Source organism: Postia placenta (assembly GCF_002117355.1).
Source record: "Postia placenta MAD-698-R-SB12 unplaced genomic scaffold POSPLAscaffold_8, whole genome shotgun sequence".
Taxonomy (NCBI): Eukaryota; Fungi; Basidiomycota; class Agaricomycetes; order Polyporales; family Adustoporiaceae; genus Rhodonia; species Rhodonia placenta.
In genome coordinates, this window is record NW_020169839.1 from 903,408 (window position 1) to 917,368 (window position 13,961).

General features: G+C 51.3%; 6 protein-coding genes across 6 annotated transcripts in view; 3 read left to right on the forward strand and 3 right to left on the reverse strand.

Moving 5' to 3' along the window:
• POSPLADRAFT_1144713 (hypothetical protein) overlaps positions 1-137 on the reverse strand; it is a gene marked incomplete at both ends in the record, with an annotated part of 590 nt that extends 453 nt beyond the window's left edge. Inside the window, one exon of the mRNA XM_024485728.1 lies at positions 11-137. Within this exon, the coding sequence (XP_024338345.1) occupies positions 11-137 (127 nt within the window). The remainder of the gene's footprint in view (positions 1-10) is intronic.
• Positions 138-1,603: 1,466 nt separating this feature from the next.
• On the forward strand, positions 1,604-2,422 carry POSPLADRAFT_1144228 (hypothetical protein; the record flags this gene model as incomplete). The annotated part of the gene is made up of 1 exon (XM_024485676.1): positions 1,604-2,422. One exon carries the CDS (start codon positions 1,604-1,606, stop codon positions 2,420-2,422), a length of 819 nt encoding a protein of 272 aa, XP_024338346.1.
• A 1,829-nt stretch (positions 2,423-4,251) lies between these two features.
• Positions 4,252-4,947, forward strand: POSPLADRAFT_1144120 (hypothetical protein; the record flags this gene model as incomplete). Its single annotated transcript, XM_024485657.1, has 2 exons — positions 4,252-4,313; positions 4,350-4,947. 2 exons carry the CDS (start codon positions 4,252-4,254, stop codon positions 4,945-4,947), a joined length of 660 nt encoding a protein of 219 aa, XP_024338347.1.
• A 369-nt stretch (positions 4,948-5,316) lies between these two features.
• Positions 5,317-7,590, reverse strand: POSPLADRAFT_1046877 (hypothetical protein; the record flags this gene model as incomplete). Its single annotated transcript, XM_024479145.1, has 6 exons — positions 5,317-5,399; positions 5,420-5,540; positions 6,108-6,376; positions 6,424-6,486; positions 7,033-7,305; positions 7,365-7,590. 6 exons carry the CDS (start codon positions 7,588-7,590, stop codon positions 5,317-5,319), a joined length of 1,035 nt encoding a protein of 344 aa, XP_024338348.1.
• Positions 7,591-9,037: 1,447 nt separating this feature from the next.
• On the forward strand, positions 9,038-9,736 carry POSPLADRAFT_1057329 (hypothetical protein; the record flags this gene model as incomplete). The annotated part of the gene is made up of 1 exon (XM_024480902.1): positions 9,038-9,736. The coding sequence occupies one exon, from the start codon at positions 9,038-9,040 to the stop codon at positions 9,734-9,736; it is 699 nt and encodes a 232-aa protein (XP_024338349.1).
• A 3,753-nt stretch (positions 9,737-13,489) lies between these two features.
• POSPLADRAFT_1046878 (hypothetical protein) overlaps positions 13,490-13,961 on the reverse strand; it is a gene marked incomplete at both ends in the record, with an annotated part of 1,112 nt that continues 640 nt past the window's right edge. The window contains 2 exons of the mRNA XM_024479146.1: positions 13,490-13,767; positions 13,826-13,942. Coding sequence (XP_024338350.1) covers positions 13,490-13,767; positions 13,826-13,942 — 395 coding nt within the window. The remainder of the gene's footprint in view (positions 13,768-13,825; positions 13,943-13,961) is intronic.

The following is a 13,961-nucleotide window of genomic DNA, read 5'->3' on the forward strand; positions in this document are numbered from 1 at the left end:
GGTCTGCCACCAGGCTCCTCTCCAGCGCCAGGAAGGGCAAGCATCCAATGGAATCCCTCATCTCTTCCGCGCGTGAAGAGTGCGGCGACGATAGAGTTGACGTTGAAGACCACCTCAGAGATGAGCGCTGCATCACGTTAAGCCGACATCTACATAGTCGGCACGACGAACACCGAGTGTGTGCGCACCTTGAGAACGCATTGCAGACAACAGATGTTCTGAAGAGACTGACTGCGGCTCCGTTTATGCGGATGTGCCTTATGTACAAAGCATCCGCAATCATATCGTTGGCCTTGTTTGTCAGAAGAATTCTATGGGCAACAAGTATTGGTGCACACGCATAAAGGAATTATGGTTTTGATTAGCAGGGTCATCTCGGCCGTGGGCTACCGGAATCTCTAACTCTCAGGGCGTTTATCGGATTGAAATGAGGCGTGAAATAAAGTACATTTTCTCACTATAGCACGGGTTTGTCAAAGGGCTTGCCGATAAATGGCTGAAGTTATGGGCGGTATCGTGCGTACCTCCTACCGCCTTGTCATGCCTCACAGTTAAGGTCACATTGTGTCGATTGTAACCTGAATATCGGCATAGTGCAGCCCAAATATTAACACGAGGAACTCGTTACAATCATAACTTTTGTCACCATATCGTCATATATGTTGAGGTGTTTGAAGGTTAGCGATTCTAAATGGTACTGCGTAGTACTGCTGCTTTCGCAACCAACCGTACGGATTATGTGTGCAGGCGATCGCTCTTGTCTGCGATTGCGTCTCGAATTCGAGATTGCAGTAGGACCTACCATCGACAAGAAAACGCAAACAGGCTTGGCACGATATTATGTGCATTAGTGTGCCTTGATTCTGCCCCATATCTTGTTGGAAAACCTAAGATGCACTTTATTATTTTCCCAACAGCAGGCTACGCCTTGGGGTACTAGATCTCGATCCGCTTGGTCTTCTCAGGCTCCAAGGTCCGGTTTTCGCATCGAGGACGACAGATCGCACATCATATGAATCCTTCCTGGGAACGCAACATGATCCTGTGGTGGCTCGGAAGTGACTCACAGTGAGAAACAGATACATGCGTCGTCCACTCTTGAAGAACTGGATGGCCCATAGTTAGTCTAGTCATTGGTATCAATTATACTTGGAGTTGAATTGGAAGCAAGCTCTGTGAGAAGGGCTGCGAAGACTCGCCGAACCTTACACTACGCTGTCCAGGTAGATGCCCAGGGTCGAAGGTCCCCGAAGGAAGGATCACCATTATACGAACAATAGCGCCGCAGCGAGGTGAGATGCTCGACTAGCAGGCGCATCTCAAGCACCCTGTACGCCGACAAGTGCCAGTGCGTGGGCCTCCGCTGCTTCCTCATGATGACATTTAGAGCGCCGCCTCAAAAGACCGACCTCACGCGTTGTCAGACTGGCAAGCGGCCTCTTACGGCCAGGCGTTCCCGGAGCGAGCACCAGCCCACAGACCCTCTCCCATTCTCCCCGTCCGGCGTCAGGCTTCGTTGCTGCAAAATTCCTCGTGTCCTAAACAATGACCGTCTCGAAGTAGGTTACTATCGGCTCAATGCAACAGACATCGTTCATCACGAATGCACAGTTTTGTATGGTCTTTACTGCAACATCCCTTTCTACAACGCCTGCGCGGGAGAGTATACACCACTATATGGAGGCTTTCGCGGCGATTAGGTCGAGGCGAACATGCTGCGCGTGTGATGCCCCTGCCATTTGGCATGTATCTCAAGAGAGCCTACCCACAAGAGGTCCTAGCCACTCAGTACGTTCGCGAGCACACGACAATCCCTGTTCCCAGAATTATCGACGTCGCCCCTTTCTGGCGCGCTCAGGTCTACATACTGATGACGCGAGTACCTGGCGAGGAGCTAGGCAAGAGCGCAGGCCACATAAGGAACCTCTCGCCTCGTCAGCTACAGGTTCTCGAGGACACGCTTCGCGACTGGTTCGGCCAGCTCAGAGCTCTCGAGCCTCCAGATCCTGATGCGGTTTGCGGGTTTGGTGGCAATGGGATTAAAAGCTATCGCATCAGACATGACGAGTATGTTGGGCCCTTCGCCTTGCAAAAAGAATTTCATGAGGAGCTGGTGAGCGGTTACGAGGCGACGCACAGCGTGATGGCTGCCGCAAGCCACTCGAGACCACACCGGATTTGTTTTACTCATGGCGACATCACCCCGCACAATATACTGCTCAACGAGGACATGCGACCCGTTGGGCTGATCGACTGGGAATGCGCAGGCTGGCTTCCAGAATATTGGGAGTATACGTACGCTCTCTACATCAGATATCCGCGCTACAAGGAATGGTCAGATCTGTTTACTCGAATATTCCCGCAATATGGTGTCGAGCTTGAGGTCGAGTACGAGTTGTGGGAAATTGCGGCGCCATGGTAACTGTGGCAATCATGCGGTGTGTGGCTTTCAAATCAATAACAAATCCGTACTCATAATCCGTTTAGGAGCTCCGACGTCTCATTCAGCGCAGCCATATTTCAGCATCTAAGTGCAGCGATGTTTGTTGATGTCCCTGCGATCTAGTATATTCAACGAGGTTTCAGAGAGCGCGAGGTGTGGCATGATACTTCGTTCGAGGTCCCACACGTCGCGTATCCATGTGTCCATCGTGGTACGTTTCGTCAGTTAAATGTACAGTTAGTTCCCAATGAGCCTGCTTCCAGTTCATCCACATCCACCATCTATGCATACCTATCCTTTTGTGATATCTGTCATCCCTTCGGTACACCATGCCGCGTTCTGCTTTTGGAATTTCCTGGATACTGACTTGCGCGCATACTCTCCCTGTCGCTTATTCGTACGTATGATCATTATTCGCGTTTTATCCTTTCCTTCACGGAGAGGCCAATTTCCTCCTAGGCGACCGCTAATGTCCCATCAAAGGTGGCATAACCAGCGTTACTACTCGCTTCTGTCTCTGCAAGTATTCATCCGATTATGGTATGCCCAGATTTCTCACCAACAGACTCAAATCGATGGGTCTAGGCGATACCTTGCCCTTCCACAGTTCAAGCGACGCACGCCTCAACTTCGATTCCCTGCACAAAAAGTCCGATCTGGCCGGTAGCATTCTCGGATTTGCCTTTGAATCCGGCTAGAGCTTCACGGGTGACGACCACGCGTACTCAAATGCGGAATCCTTCCGTCAGCAGGACATGAAAATATACGCGGCAGAAGCTATTGTATGTATTTTTCTCCACAGCAGCGCTGAATCCGTCATCACCCTTCTATTCCTCAGGAACAGATCTCAGGAAAGGGGTTGCAGTGTGCTCATGCGGAGGGATCACGGCGTGGTTTGCCGGCCTTGTCCTCAGATATGTACTCATAACAGGCTACTAGGCTTGGCCGTTCGTCTTCTACATCCGCCGATCTTCTTTTTGACGCCGGAAACGTCTGGGTGGGGCTATCCAGTCATCCGGCGCAGATTCAAATTGAGTGCATGAGATCATGGCTTCTAGAGAGCCCGCTCTATGTGGACATTACGGCAGCCAACGGAGATTATCCGCTGATTATATCATTGTACTTGACCTGTCGGACCATCGCTCTAATCATTCCGCAAGCAGAAGATGCTGATGCACGTCTATCGCAGCCTTACTTCTGGCAACTATTTCTCTTCCTTGCGCAGCCTTGTTTCTAGCACTTGATGCCCCTTCACGCATGTATATTCTCAGGTTCTGACACCAAATGCGTCTTTTGGATCCAGGTGATTCTCGAATTAGGACAAATCTCTTGCATTAGAACATGATTGACAGAGGGCGGGGGTTCATCCACTGGTAAACCATAGTACGATTGTGGGCCCTCTCGGCAATCACCACGTGCTTCAAGCCGACGCACCGCCGACATTTGCCTTTCTCGTAGGAACCTTTATACCAAATACCAGCGACTTGTGGATGATCTGCGCTGCAGTCATCAAGTGACCGCTTTCTGCCGCTGACCCATTCTCATCGCACGACAGAGTCACTGCCATCTTGTTCGCCTGTCCGAGATCGTTTTCGAGGTGAAGTTCGTACCTCAATTCGATATCTTGAATGATGAAGTAGGTCTTGACGGATTCAGTGTTGAATCCCTATTATTGACTCGTTTCCTCAACCTCAGCTGCGTGAGGACCCTAATGCAACCCCCTCTTGTGCAACGTCTGCGTTCAAGGATATGCAATCGTATGGGGCTTCTTGCTCCGACGAGGCCATGGGCACCCTATGGCGCACGTCATGCCTCTGCCATTCGGCCTATATCTCAAGAGGGCTGACCCCCAAGAGGCCCCCGTCACACAGTACGTTCGCCAGCACACGACAATCCCTGTTCCTAGAATCCTCGACGTCGTCCCCTTCGGGAGTAGCAAGGTCTACATATTGATGACCAGAGTACCTGGGGAGGAGCTGAGTATGCGCGCGGGCCATGTCAAAAATCTCTCGCCTCGTCAGCTTCAGGTTCTCGAGGACACCCTTCGCGACTGGTTCGAGCCGCTCAGAGCGCTTGAACCTCCGAATCCGGACGCGGTGTGTGGATTTGGCGGTAATGGGATCAAAAGCCATCGTATCAGGCATGACAATTACGTGGGACCCTTCGCGTCGCAGAATGAGTTCCACGAGAAGCTCGTGAAGGGCTACGAGGCCACACACAGCGCATTAGCTGCCCCAAGCCATTCAAAAGCACGTCGTATCTGCTTCACACATGGGAATATAAATCCATCGAACATACTGCTCGATGAGGATATGCGGCCCGTTGCGCTGATCGATTGGGAATGTGCGGGATGGATGCCCAAATACTGGGACTACACGTTGGCTCTCTACATCAGATATCCGCACTACAAAGAGTGGTGCGACTTATTTACTCGAATATTCCCGCAATATGAGGTTGAGGTTGAAGTCGAAGACAAATTGTGGGACATCGCGGCCCCATGGTGATCATTGTGCACTCGCGGTATGGAACCTTGGTCCTACTAAGTTGGTTTGTCGCTCAGCTCCTCTTAGGTGTCGTTCAGTATACCAACGAGATCACCAGTCATTAGTTGTATGCTGTATATCAACCTTACATCTGCTCCGGTTCAATGTGTTTGCCTAACCACACACCAAGGGTCTTCTTTTAAAAGTTTGACACGTCGTCCGCGGCAAGCCGCATCGATTCGGACGCGGTACGTTCACAGCTACTTTGCAGATCTGTCATTAGATATACAGTGAAACGGCTCGTCGTGCGTCACTGAACCTTGCTCTTCAATGCCTATTCGCGCCGCTAGGTCGCCACGACTATTAGATTCTGAATATGCAAGGGCCAATCTACGAAGTTGAGCCAACAACGATCTCCGCATCCACAAGGTCCCGGTTCCGACGCTTCATGCCGACCGAATGCTTCCTGTATTCTACTAATACAGAGACTTACGCACCATTCTAGACGCCGCCATTCGCGAATACGTCTTCTCGAAAGGCAAGCGCACATCGCTGTTGGTACGGAAGCTGTAGGCCCAGAGCATCTTCATGCGCTTCAATCTGTTCTCGAAAATCTATCTTGGGATGTAAGCATCGCACTACATTTCGAAATGATTAGTAAAGGCAAATAGAAGATGCCAACGAGGCGGTCCTACCGCGACAAGTCTTCTCGGCAGGTCTTGTTGAGGGATGCGTCCTCTGCGAGATTTAGCGAGAACCCCTTCCTCTGGCCAGAGCCGACACTGCAACCTGCAATGTTTCTGTGCGCGCTATCACTTCGTTTTTCAAGGGCGACGGCTCCCATGAAGACGTGCTCGCAGCATCCCCCGAGGCCAAGGAGCCGCCAGCGCAGCCGCCCAGGGGTCGACTGACCCCAGTCAGTATTCCATCATGGTTCGTCCTTGGGCTCTGGCCCATCCTGTCCCTCTGGTTGATCGCGTTGAATCGGCGACATTCTGACCAATAATGTGCTAGACGTCTGTTGACTCCTGGTCAATAGCTAGGAGAGTCTGCCGGGAAATAGATATGACACAGCACCTGCGCTCGAGGCCGTCGAGTATCATTCAACCCTACAAGCCATCAAGGATTTCGATTAAGAATTCAATCACTTGAGGATGAAGTGCGTGACGCACTGCACTCACCACGACGGAACACGAGCCCAAGTCAATAGTGCAATACCATTTGACGTGAGCACTCATGAGGACAATCGCTTCTTGTGCGGTCAGATGGAACGCAGTTGACGGTAGACTGGCTGTCAGCTCGCTGATGAACTTGATGGGGCGGAGACCACGACGCTTGCCTTCTATGCAGTGTAGTACTCTTCTGGATAGATACAGGGCACTCTCATCGGTGTCGGAGTTTGTATCGGCAGACGCCTTGACAGCGCGGTCCTTATTCGCCTTCGTCACGCCTGCAGGCAGCAGCTGCCATCTTGGCAGCAGTTCAGAAAGTACTTACGGAAGAGTTGGCCGCCTGCGATAGGTTTGCCCTCGTTGTTCTTGATACCTTTGTCCTGAATGTCTGGGTGACGTTGGCCAGTTGTGAAAGCGCACAGCGCTCACGGCGTCTGATCCGCCGATTCACGCTGAGAAAGAAGCGCCGCTTTGGAAGCGCTCCTATGTGGCTGGACTTGGATCGGCCCCGAGCCACCAGATTTGAGTAAAGCAACCCTTAAATACGTAATTGCCCACACGCGAATTGGCATATGGCACAAACTTAAGATTAGCTCAAGAATCCTTCGGTGGCTTAAGGATCCCTCATTAGTGCAGTCGTCGCTAAAAGTTCTTGATGCGCAGCAAACGTGGGCGTTGTCGCAGTTAAAGCTACTACCAACAGTCATATCGAATGTATATCGTAAAAAGTCAGGAGTATTGTGCCGCAAGGTCTGTGGACCATACTTTGTTGTGGGGCTGGACAGTCCGACATCGCTAGGCAAAATGGGCACTCAGCAGCCAATTGTTTCAACTATTTATACATAGTACACTGGGACACTGAAGATGAAGCTGGAAGTGTAAACGAAGGAGAATCAGATGGGGGGAGGAGGAAAACGTTTCCCGAACCAATTACAATTCGTCGAAACATTGTACGTGCGTGCGTCTCTGCGACCCTCAACCTTGGCGGTCGCGAGTCTCATGAGCTCAGCCTCTAAATCATTGATGCGGTCGCACCATACCATGCGGTGCTCTATGAGAACGCGTACGGCCTTTCTAAACCATACTCGACAGTCAAACCGAATCCCCATGGCTAGCTCAAAATCAGGGGTCACCATGACAATCGCCTCGAGGAGGTCGCGGACCTCTTTAGTGGTAAAGGTTTGGGTATCAGACGTCCGACGAGAACCTAAACGTCATCTCAGGTCTATCAGAGATCCTGGCAGCGCGGTGGTAAAGAGTACTGACCGATCTTAATAACCGTGCACAAAGAACGAGAGTGCAGGAGGTTCTGATCGGTGTCATCAAAATACCACCCGTTTCGGTCATTCTCCATGACATGCAAGCGCATGGCATGCTCCCTACCGCGAGTACCGGCGCCAGGGAGTGCTAGCATCCAGTGGAAGGTCCTGCCGTCAGGACGAAGAAATAGACAGGCCACTATGGCGAGGTCGTCAAGAACTGGTTCGGCCATGGAAGCTGTATAAAGCAAGGCCGTCAGTCAAGCTGTCGAAGTGCTTCGAAGTGCTGAACGCTGAGTTCATTTGCACCTTAGTGATTGTCGATAGGTGCGCACAGCGGGTGCGAGGAGGTTGGCTGTGATTTCGCTGCGGGCGATAGTCCTGTTTTATATGAAGACGCGTTCGATCACGCCGTTGGTCCTGTTTATCAAAGAGCTTCCAGCACGCGTGCGTACCTACCTACACAAGCCATGCTCCTCATGGCCAGTGGTTTCTCAATCGTGAGCGGCCAAAAAATCTGACATTACAGCGTCTATCGGATTGAAACGAGCGGCGAAATCAAACACAATTTCTCACCAGAAGATCTTCGCAGCAGCATTCTTGGTGCCAAATGCCCGGATTTGTGCGTAGTGCTAAACATACGACTGGCGGCCGAGATGTACGCCATCGTGGGGGATCTTGTTCCTCAGGTAGGGTTCAGTTCCGATTCCCCTATCGTTGTAGAGGAACATCAGTCAGTAGAAGCATGCCGTTCATCCTAGAGGCCTATCCCAGTGATGGAACCGAGCGCAGTACCAGAGCTGCAGTCATTCCACTGCCAGCTATATTCCAGCATAGCACTCATTCAAATATCACTGATAAGCAAGCGGGATGCGCATTTAACTTAATTAACTTCCATCCAGACTGGGGATGAAATTCATGGTCTTGTATGCTACGATATTAGAGCAATCGACCGCAAAGCATGGCCCGATAGGTACAATGGCTCAAATTGAGTCCACCGCAGATGTCTGCGCGACCAAGTCCGCTTACAGCTTCGGTTATCATGCTACTGCAGCTCATGACGCTCACCTGCTTCTGAGCTAGCGACACGCCGCCCTTATACAAGAGTCCTGATCTAGTGGCGAACATCTTCAGCCCGGTCCGAAAGACATCATTGAATTGTGAAGCCTTTCAGCGATCGTGCGGATTTGGGATAAGGGTGACTCGCGGTGAGACATCGATGTACGAAGCTACGCGTGGTCTACGGCCAACGGCCTTGCGAATCCAACCGCGCCCGTGGGCGCTTCCGGCAATCGCCGTGTGCTTCAAGCCGATCTTACAGCAGCCTTTGCTCCAAATACTAACGATTTGAGTGGACGGTTCCCGCTGCGGTCATCAAGTGACCTCTCGCTGCGGCTGACCCATTCTGGTCGTTGAAACTGGGAAAACCACTGGTCTGCGTAAACTTCTGTCCGAGACCGCCTTGAAATTTGACTTCATACCTAAGTTCGACGCCTCGAACGATGAGGTGAGTCTTGACGGAGTCATTATAACATTCCCATCTTTTAATTCTCTCTCTACCTCAGTTATATCTCGTCTCTACTGCAAATTCCACTTCTACAACGCCTGCGTTGTAGGATATATTCATTCATATGGGACTACTTGCGCTGGCGAGGTCACGTACACCCGGCTGCGCGCGCCATGCCCCTGCCATTCGGCCTCTATCTGAAGCATACTACAGTACAAGAAGCCCTAGCCACCGAATATGTACGCCTGCACACGACGATCCCTGTCCCTAGAATCCTTGACGTCGTCCCTTACTACGACCGGTCCCTCGTACTGATGACGAAGGTACCTGGCGAGGAGCTAGAGACGCGCGCAGGCCACATCAGTGACCTCTCGCCTCGTCAGCTCCAAGTTCTCCAGGACACGCTACGCGGCTGGTTCGACCAGCTTAGAGCTCTCGAGCCCCCGGACCCGCACGCGGTGTGCGGCTTCGGCGGTAATGGCGTCAGCAGCTTCCGCATCACCAATAATGGCTGCGTGGGGCCCTTCGCCTCAGAGAAGGAATTTAACAAGAGGCTGCTGAAGTATAACGAGGCGACTCACACCGAGATCGCCGCCCCCAGTCACTCGAAGTCGCACAAAATTTGTTTCACGCACGGCGATATCACGCCCACGAACATACTGCTCGATGAAGACATGCGACCGGTCGCCCTCATCGATTGGGAGTGTGCAGGGTGGATGCCCGACTACTGGGAGTACACGACGGCTCTCTTTATGAGGTATCCTCGGTATAAGGAATGGTGTGACTTGTTTACTGGCATCTTTCCTGACTATCGCGTTGAGCTTGAGGTGGAACATGAGATATGGATGGTTACTGACCCGTGGCGTGGTTGATGCATTCTAGTGGTAAGTGTTTTCATTCATTCAATTATGGATCGGTGTTGACAATTCATTCAGAGCGGGGGAAGCTCTGGACATGTCGATTCATCTCCTGCTCGAACTGCTTTATAATGTCATGCATGTCGTGCTCACGCCTCTCGGCCAGGCCACCCAATTCACGCCATAGGATACCCAGCATTGTGAGCATGGAGCCTGCGTCACCTTCACCAGCATCAGCCGCAAGCGATGTCGCATCTGCTGGATAGAAGTATAGGACTTTAGAGCAATCTTGCGGTGTGTGCCTCGTTGTCTTTTCAGGAGCTCAAACATCTCGGTCAACGTGGTCGTGTAAGTCGTGCCTAAGCTTGGTATGTGTCGATATTCCCTGCGAACTAGGACACTCGACAAATGTTAGACACTTTGGTCGGGGCCGCGCCCATTGCGTGTCCGTCGCCGTGCATTCCACTGTCGAATGTACATTCAGTGAGCCCGCTTCCACTTAACCCTCATCCGTCGTCTGTACACACCCAACATTTACGATAGGTATCGTGCTTCCACTATACCATTGTGATTTCTGCTTATCTGGCGTCCTGGTATCTTGTTTGCGCTCGTACGTTGTCTCTCACCACAGCCGCGGAGAACCCTCATAATATACGCATCATCGCAATTTGCAATGTATGTTATGCGTTGTGAGCAAGCCAATCGCCTCCTGGGCGATCACATATGTTCGTCTTCAGACGACACAAGTGGCGTAACTATTCACGCTCTTATCTGTCAGAATATCTTGCACTCGGCCATCTCATTGCGCAGCTGTGTCCAGATTTGTCGTCCCTCCCTGATATTGAGCTAGCGACTTCGCTGAATGTCCGCAGCCCCTTTTGCAGCTAGAGCCAAAGACTCCAGGACCTCGGCCACGCACGCAAGAGATTCGAGTTCGCCGAAATTAATCTCGGGTTCGCCTTCAGGTTCACCCGAGGTCCGATGGGCGACGAGCACACGTCGTCATCTATCCACCAGTAGGACATGATGATACACTTGGAAGAAGCTGCTACACGTGTATTTTGCTACAGCAACTCGACTCCGCCATCATCCTTCTATTCCTCAAAAAGGAATCTCAAGGGAGGGGCTGCAGCGTGCCCATGCGAAGGCATCCACGGCATAGTCTGCCGATCCAATCTTCAGAGTATGCGCTCATAACAAGATACTAGGCTTGGCTGTGTGTCTTCTGCACCGGCTGACTTTCTTCTGGCCGGATCTGCGATTGACAAATCCAGGCGAGGCTGTTCATACAGGACGGCGCCGACATGGCTTCTAAAAGACCCACATTGGTGTGGACATCACGGAAGCCAGCAGGGATTACATACTGATTTTATCGCTCTCGATCCTTTGGCTGTATCTCTTGCTCGAGTAGTGATGAATGTGGCTAGAACAATAGTGGCTGCATCTCGGTGAAATTATTCGGCGGCGGAAGCCACTCACCAAATTGTCCGATATGGTCTGCGTGTGCCGCCGTGCGCGAAGATCATCAGAGAGGCTGTCGTCAGCACGCTCGGAAGAGCACCGATGGTCGCAAATGAATCAAGTGATTACCACACAGCCTAATTGAGCATTGAGGCACTTCAGGAGTCTACAGCGCCATATTATTTCAGAAGTACACTAAAGATAGGATCGTGTGTCCAACTCCGCATAGACCAACAGACCTTTCGTGGACCGGATCACTGTATATCCCAAATGGCAAAGCATTCAGCAGACCTCCGCTAGAAGAAGACACTCGTCACGCCTCTCAAAACCACTTCTATCAACCACGGTTTAGTGCAATGGAACAGACACCGCAGGAGCGCAGACACAAGCGAGAACCACACTTTTAAATTTCGTGAAGCGGAGTTGCTGCAAGTATTCCGCACGGATAAGTCGGTGATGCTGTGAAAGAAAGCTAATGGCTTACATGAGATCCATATCGCGAGAATTTAGTGGACTGTGATGTTCAGCCTCCAATTTATTGCACACCAAATGGTGTGTAATCCATAGGCTACGCCACAATTGCGAGCGCTACGCAGTATCGCGATTTGATCGCTTGCTTCGGATCAATGGCTCTGGACGGAGGTCTCCGGAAGTCGCACTCGATAAGATCCAGCACACAGGACACATGAGGCGACGATTGAAGTACTGCACCCTGAGGCAAGCTGTTCCCAGGACTCAGACTAAATTAGGTACATTCAAAATTGCCGCTTAAATCTCGCTGGAAACAAGCGGCGTTTAAGGGTCCAAAAGCAGCGAGCAGAATCTGAGCTCCCCTCCCTCCTCGAACAGCGACAAATAAGCGACTGCTCGGCGCAAGCGCTCGCAGATTCTGGCTTACAGCCATGTCACGCTTACATGATTCACCATCCTGATTGGCTGGTCAGCCCTTCGCAAGCCGAGAACGTGATCAGATCACGGCTGCATCACGCTTAGTCATCTGTGACACTTCCAGCGACGTTTCAGCGACCTTCAGCCACATTTGGGCGCTCAAAAGCAGCGAAAAGTCGCTTGTTTTCCAGCGAAATATAAGCGGCAATTTTGAACGTACCTATTTATTGCCTCAATCGATTACACTTTTCACTCTCGCTAGCAGGCAGCAGTTTAGCTCTTTGAACATCTGTTGACTCGTCTGCTTGCCGACGCGCTCGCATATAGTATAAGGAAAATGATAATGACTCCGTGCGAACACATAACAGATCAATGCAAAGCTTTGAGATCCTGCGTCACTTTACAGCCTGATGACGAGAATCCCTAGCGAATGATTGGGTAAGCCCGTTGCGCCCAGGGTATTGGTTGTATACAGGAATAACGAGAGATACCAGATGACTGGGTGAATGAGATTGGAGATCATCGGAGCAATTGACGTTGTGCGGAACTCGTTGACACACTTACGCGCAAGCGTGTAAGAGTCCTCACCGGAGAGATGATCACGTTGTGCAGGAACAGTAACGATGATACGACAGAGTAGCCTGACGCTTGGGCATTGTAAATATTCCAGAATGTACCCGGCCTTCGACCTCGTTCCCCACAAATCCGATCGTTCTGCCATCTGTTGCAATGTTTTCTTCAGATTAACCGATGTTGTGGACCTCGGGCGCATATACACAAATCCGTCTAACCTCCGTTAGGAGCGCATACGAAAGTTTGAGAAAAGCTTCTGTCCGCATTTTACTCTCCATCACCGCCGACCACGTCATCGTTCTCCCATCTCCTTGAGGGATCATCGGCCCTCGCGGAACATGGCTACATTTCCACACGTAAGCCATCATCGCGTGGCCCGTCCTTAGGGTATGTGACAGGTTACCGGGCTAGTATATGCATTTGACTTCATCGGCCTGGAACAGATCCGTTTCTGACTGCTCTTTTCCAGACAAACTTGGGTAAGGCGTGTGTGACTGTTCACACACGAGTTTTCACTCGGTGAATCATGATGCTCGTTCAAGACCTTGCACCGGCAGAGATGTTATTAAGGCTACTGACGGCATAGTACGCGATATTCTCAACGTCGTGGGTTCAGTTCAAGATACTGTTTTCGTGCTTCAAGTAAGGACTCATACTTCTAAAACAATTGTAGAAGAGAACACTGTACCGCGAAGGCTGCGGGCTGTGTCTCGCCCTAAGGGTACGTGATACTCCATCGCTACAAGACCAAATGCGTAGATACATGGTGCACCAGAAGATAAGTACGGCTTTCGGCCTCGTGAACGTGAACTAGAGGACGCAGCAGAACGTACAAGCTTTGTAGGCTCAAAAGCAGCTTGCAGCAATATGTATAGTATATTTTCCGGTCCCTGCTAGGACACCCTCTGCACTAGGGCTCGACAACGATATGAGCTCAGCTTCCAATGCATCAACATCCAGACAATGAAGAATGTTATTCTCAACGAGGCGACGTATGGCTTCCCTAAACCAAACACGACAGGTGAACCTCTCCTCCCGACGGCGGTCGACTTCAGGGACCACATTCATACCGATCCCTTCGACGATTCTGCGGATTTGCGCGGGGGTAGTCATTCCCCGTGAACCTAGGCGCATTCTCAGCTCTGCCGGAAAGTCCTCAAGACCAGAGACGTGAGTCCTTACCGATCCTTATGACCGTGCACAGTGTTTCAGACTGTGGGAGGTTGTGGTCACCAGCCTGGAACTGCCATCTGCCCCTAGGATTATTGACGTGAAGCTTCAGGTCTGCACCAGGCTCCTCTCCAGCGCCAGGAAGGGC